At 53.0% G+C, this 5993-nt stretch overlaps 1 protein-coding gene across 1 annotated transcript; it reads right to left on the reverse strand.

Moving 5' to 3' along the window:
• Window positions 1-277: 277 nt before the first annotated feature.
• On the reverse strand, window positions 278-5672 carry Dlx4 (distal-less homeobox 4). Its single transcript, NM_001107040.1, has 3 exons — window positions 5387-5672; window positions 1733-1920; window positions 278-1432 (listed from the first exon to the last, which is right to left on the reverse strand). The coding sequence occupies exons 1-3, from the start codon at window positions 5670-5672 to the stop codon at window positions 1190-1192; spliced, it is 717 nt and encodes a 238-aa protein (NP_001100510.1). The 3' UTR covers window positions 278-1189.
• Between the last annotated feature and the right edge of the window lie 321 nt (window positions 5673-5993).

A 5993-nucleotide genomic window follows, 5' to 3' on the forward strand; every position in this document is an offset into this window, starting at 1 on the left:
AATTTAGCTCAGCGGTAGAGCGCTTGCCTAGCGAGCACAAGGCCCTGGGTTCGGTCCCCAGCTCCGGAAAAAAAGAAAAGAAAAAAAAAGTAGTGTCTATGACTTCTGGTAAAGGGGAGGCTATATCAGATGAGAGAGAAAAGATGGGCAGAGTAGCTAGCTCTGACCAGGATGAAAACAGGAGAGAAATAGGCCTAACACTCAGGATTCTCTCTCTCTCTCTCTCTCTCTCTCTCTCTCTCTCTCTCTCTCTCTCTCTCTCCATTTTAGTCTCTGAAGCTTGGGATTTGAGAGCTGACAAGTCCCTGGGAATGCCGGGCAGAATAGCGGTGAGTCAGGGCAGTTTCTTGGGTAGAGGCAACAGTGAGGAGCCGAGATGCCAAGGCTACCCCACCTTTGCAGCTAGGCCCGCACTGATCCAGAGGTTCTGTTTGTCCCCTCCCACAATATGTGCAGGTGAACTTGTGAGGTGTTAAGAATGGGGAGCAGCAGGCCTAGGCTCTTAGCATGTACCTGATGAATTACAATGAGCCCATGACTATCAAATGGGTAGATAAGGTGGTAGACAGCCATTTAAAACAGAGATGCATGGGGTTGGGGATTTGGCTCAGTGGCAGAGCGCTTGCCTAGGAAGCGCAAGGCCCTGGGTTCGGTCCCCAGCTCCGGGGGGGGGGGGGGGGGGACGGACAGAGATGCATGAGCTGCCCACAGGCCCAACTGCCTTCCATGTTTTTGTTTTGGTGCTGGGGCCTCTTACATGTTAAGCACTTACTCTACCACTGGGCCACCATCAATAATTAGTAAATGGAAATCGGAGACTTTATGGTGGCCAACAACAGAGACTCTGTGTCCACTTCTAGTTTTGTTCATGGAAGAGCTGTCTGGACCCCCACGGTGCAAGCCAGGAATGATACTTGTTTTCTTCCTGGTTTGGATCCTAGGCTGTGCTGGGGCTGTAGTCATTTGAAGGGGGAGGGAGTGGCAAGATGGTGGCAGTCTAAATCCCCTGGTTTAGCTCTCTAGCTTGGAGAGCCAGGCTTCCACTCCATTCTTTTCCTTTTCTCCTTCAGCTTCTTGACTTCTGAGAAAATCCATCTGGAGCCGGTTTCCTCTCCTCCCAGAAGGGGAGCAGGTGCTCAGGTCCTGGGCTTGACAGGAGGGCTGAAGCCTGACCAGCCTCCCTCCAGACTCACATCCTCTGAGGCAGCGCCAGCACATCTGGGGAATGATGCTGATACCAGGTACCAAAGCTGTTGTCATAGCCACTGGTAGGCAGGGTGCCTGCCTTGGGTAGATCCCAGATGGATGGGAGGGTTAGAGAGTGGGGAGACAGGGAGGGGGGTCTCCCAGAGAAGTCCTCTTCCAGCTCCCCAGAGCTCTGTTTCAGGAGCTTCTTATATTTGGAGCGTTTGTTCTGAAACCAGATCTTTACCTTTGAGAGGAAAAGAGGACAGACAGGAGTGTCTGTGAAACGGTGTGGAAAGGGAAAGGAACCTGTGAGTCCTGGGAACCTTGGCTCCGGCCCTTCAGTTCTGGAATCCCTCAGTCTCAGCTTCCTGTCTGGGTGCATCCCTTGTCTCCTTTAATATATACCCCCAACTCATCCTGCGGCCCAGCTGCGGGCGCTCCTCCTTCTTGAGCTGTGTCAGCAAAATCATGGAACTCCTTTGTGGGTTCTCAGAGAGCAGGGACTGGGGAGCTTTGCACTGGGCAGGGACAGGACTGGCCCTACCTGGGTTTGGGTGAGTCCAAGCTGCGCTGCCAGCTGAGCTCTCTCGGGCAGGGCCAGGTACTGGGTATGCTGGAAACGCTGGTTCAGGTGTTGCAGCTGCAGGCTGGAGTAGATGGTTCTAGGCTTGCGCAGCTTCCTGGTCAGGGACGGCTGGGAGGGTTCCAGGGACAGTGCCAGTTTCTCTGACTCTGGGAGGTAGAAGAACATGGAGATGTAAGCTTGCGGAGTGACCAGGTAAGCCAGCTATGTTTAATAAACTCATTGGATCCCATACCATGGGCAATCAACAAAAACAACTGCAGCCTTCACCATCAACCTGGGTCTCAACGTGTGTGTGATGGTGAGAGCCATTTCCACACCAGCAACAGCTGATACAAGCTGCAGCTCTTGAGTTCTGGCCCTGCTGAAGCTTCCACTGTGGGACCTAAGAACAGGAAACGCTGAGGGCCCAATTAAGGGTACCCAGGCTCCTGCAGTGAGGGGGCAGCGATGTTGGTAAAGGTTGGGCTGGTCAGCCTGCTTACAATAGAGCAAAAGACTCATGGGGAGCTGAGCTAAGGTCTAGAGATGAGCAGAGCAGTGCATCCAAGACTCAGGAAACCTACACGTAATACTCAAAGCTCAGAGGTAATGCTGGCAGCCTCTTGCTTCTGAAAGGGGTCTGTAGAAGTCAGCTTTAAATGCTAATATGAAGTCAGGCAAAGTGAGCCCTAGTGTACCCTGCAGTAAAAAGGACCATCCTTTTCTTCCCCGCAGGCTGGCTAGCTCTGGGGAGGCTTTTTTTTTTTTTTTTTGGTTCTTTTTTTCGGAGCTGGGGACTGAACCCAGGGCCTTGCGCTTCCTAGGTAAGGGCTCTATCACTGAGCTAAATCCCCAGCCCCTCTGGGGAGGCTTTTTAAGGGATCTAGAAGCCAGATTGATGGGTGGTAGCCTTGTTTTCCTGTGGGCCACAAGTACAGAGCCGTTCCCTCATGATAGGTCTAGAATGCTCAGAGATCTGCCAGCAATAAGGGCTGTTATATTGTCATCTTGGTGTTGCAAAGCTGTGGCATGAGGTCTGGTGTCTCCCACAGGCCCCCCAATTCCCACTACCCACTACTGGTTTGATTCTCCAGGAAAAGGCTTCAGGTTGGCATCAAGATTGAGACCTTGGGGGGCAGGGTGGGGTTAAAAAAAAAAGATCGAAACCTGGGCCCCAACCTGGACCACTTTATGGAATACCAAGACTGTCCAAGTGGATGAGAAATGGGAAGACAAAGAAGCAAAATGCCTGCCCAGAATGACAAAATGTTGGGGTGACAGTTGCTTCATTCCGTGCGGGCCTACTATGAGGACCCCAGAATAGAGCAGGTGAGATGTCCCTGAATCCTGGCAGCCATAGTTTCTGTCCTTCCGCTCCCCATCCATTCTGGGTTCACCCAACATGTAAGGGTCTCCGCTCCCGACCTGCAGTCACCACTGCCTTCACCTCCCCCACACCCAAACCGGTGGTCTTGGGGACCCCTTGGATCTGAACCTCAGTCAATTCCCAGAAAAACCATTGGGTTTCCACTCCCGCCCTTGCCTGTCTTGTCTCTTCTACTTCGACCCTACTGCTTGCCGCCTGGGGCTGGCAGCCAAGTGACCGCCCGTGCGTGCGCCTTCTTGACTGCTTGGACCACGCAGTTCGGGTAATAAAGAGCAGAGAGCGAAGGAAGGAAGGCATCCTAGACTGCAGAACTCGCAGAGCAAATCACCTTCCAGGTGCCTTCCGGAACAGCCGACTTTTCCACACTAGTTTTGGCAAGTCACAACTGGATCTACCCCGGTCGCGATAACGGGTCCCCAGGGCCTCCGTGGAGGCGCGGCAGCCGCACCCGCAGCCTCAACGGGGTGTAGCTGAAGCTCTTTCCGAGCCAAAAGCCTCCTTGGGACGGAGGTGCACACGTAGTATGGGTGTAGAACACCCCAAGCCCTCTCTCATACTCCAATTACTCATTCAAGAATGGGCGGCCCTCAATTTCAATAGCGAAATGCTATGGTATATTTTTAAAGAAGTTTCTGCTTGTGAACATGTCTCTTTTATTTTTTTTTTCGTTGGATCCGGGTAAAGTATGTAATAGAAAGAATTTTCCAGTCCACTGTCCTTGGACCAAGCAAGGGAAGGCATATGAAAGCCGACTTCATCGTACGGACAGATAGGTCTCCCAATAAGGTCAGCTTCTTCCATCCCAGTACCAAAATGCACTGTCCTCATGGGCACACGCACCATGAGTAGCAGGTTACCCAGGTTATCCCCAAACTCAGGATCCCTCTTGCTTCCACTTCCCCAGTGTATATTAGCATTCTAAAAGGAAGAGTCCAAGAGGTTCCTTTGTAGATCTGTACGTAAAACTCTGCCCCTCCTCCGACTGCCCCTCCTCCAACTAGACCCAGCAGCCCCACCCCCACTCTGCCCCCAGAAAGCTTACTTTCTGGGGGCCCTGTGAAGTCCCCTTTCCTGACTCCGTTCTTTGAAGAAAGTGAATTTGCCCAGGGCCAGGAGCCTGGAAAAAGAAGTTGTGTCCTGGATCTATATGCACCCTTTTTTTCCTGTCTCAGTTTCTCCAACCATAGAACAAGGAATCTGAGCCCCTATTCTAGTGTGTCCTTGGTTGCGGGGTGGGGGGTGGGGCGGGGCGGGGTTGTAAATTTATGCCCGAATAACAAAGGAAAACAAGAGAAATATCTTCATTTGGGGCTGACTACGTGAAGTCACTTGGCAGATGTGCATGTTTGAGGACGATGGCAAGAACTGCTGGGGTGTTTCATTGTTCCAGGAGTCAGTGGGTCTATGGCTAGCATTCTCCCACTGCCCGTCAGGGGCTGTCAGTTGGGCTGTGCATAGGTCAGGACTAGGAAGGCCAGCTGCTCCCTTGTCTTCACCAAAGCCTTCCAGTGAGCATTTTCTCTGGAGCTCAGATTTGCTGCAGGCAACAGGAACTGAGTCTAAATATATACCAAAGTTAAGGGTGAAGGTGGACTGTAAGGATGGCTTAGGAGCAAGGCAGAGGAGGCCAGGGAAAGATCTTGAAACTGGTAGACCAGCCTGTAACTCTATTCTTTGAGCAACAGTTGGTGGGGTCCTCATCCAGATTCTGCATGGTCCAGTTACCAGACAGGGTTAGGCACCTCTAGGGGAAAGGGGGTGGGGCCCAAGAAAGGAGAAGGAACCCCGCCTTGTCTACCTACCTCCAACTGGGGATTGATTTCTGTTTAGCATTGTTTGGTTTATACACTGGTTTTGACCAGAACTCAAAAGGGATGATGTTGGAAGTGAAGTATGAGGAGAATCACGGAGAAGGGGTTAGGTCTCCACCCTTCCCTCTGGATTTTGGCAGTTTCCCGTTACACAGGTACACACACAACTCCACTGCTCCAGGGGGGGTGGGGTAGGGAGCCCTCCCTCCTGGCTTTACAAAACTGCAAATCGAAACCAGGTCGGATTTAAAAAGGAGACCTAGATCAATTTGCCTCCGCTCCTCCCCCATCCTTCGCCCTCCCCCTACCGCAGATTCCAGGGTATCTGAGAAACATTTGAATCCCGCTAGCTGCGTGCAAGCAGAAGAGCGAGAAATTTATGCAAAGGCAACCCAGACCCCAGGGGTGAGAAGAGCTGCTGCGGTCACCACTTACCTGCTTCGAGTTCCTGAGGGTGTTCAGTCGGCTGGTGAAAGGGCCGAGACGGCGCCGCGGATTGTTGCTGGCTGGACAGGTAGGAGTCTCCTGGGGTTGCTGGCCCAGGGTAGGAATAGGACAGGAGGTGGCCATAGGTCTGGGAGAAAGACAAATCGGGGGAAGCTGCGGTTCCGGGGGATAGTCCAAGCTGGTAAGCAGCCACTACCGACGAGGCGGGGGCGAGGTCCGGGAAGACAACGTTGGAGGGACCAAGGCCAGGAAGGGGACAGGGTAAAGAGGTCATTGCGGTGATGCCAGACCACAGGGCCTAGGTTATGGCCCACACACCGTCTACTCTCTCTGTCAACTCCTTTCAAAGTCTCCGGCTCCAGCAAGCTACCCTCACACTTCAGATCCCAAGAAAAGTGTCTCTCTGAGCCTTTTCTGGCAGAGAACTCGCACCCGGGAAAGGGGTTTGGGGGTGCCCCGTGGTTTTACCCCTCCCCCATCTTTCTTCTGGGTTCGGTCCCCAGGACCCCAGGGGTCCCCCGCCCACTTAGACACCCCGGATTGGCTATTGTACGGTGACCTCAGGGAGGCTCAGAGCTGGGCCCGCCCCACCTCC

This window comes from Rattus norvegicus, chromosome 10, assembly GCF_036323735.1.
Source record: "Rattus norvegicus strain BN/NHsdMcwi chromosome 10, GRCr8, whole genome shotgun sequence".
In the NCBI taxonomy this organism is placed as follows: domain Eukaryota; kingdom Metazoa; phylum Chordata; class Mammalia; order Rodentia; family Muridae; genus Rattus; species Rattus norvegicus.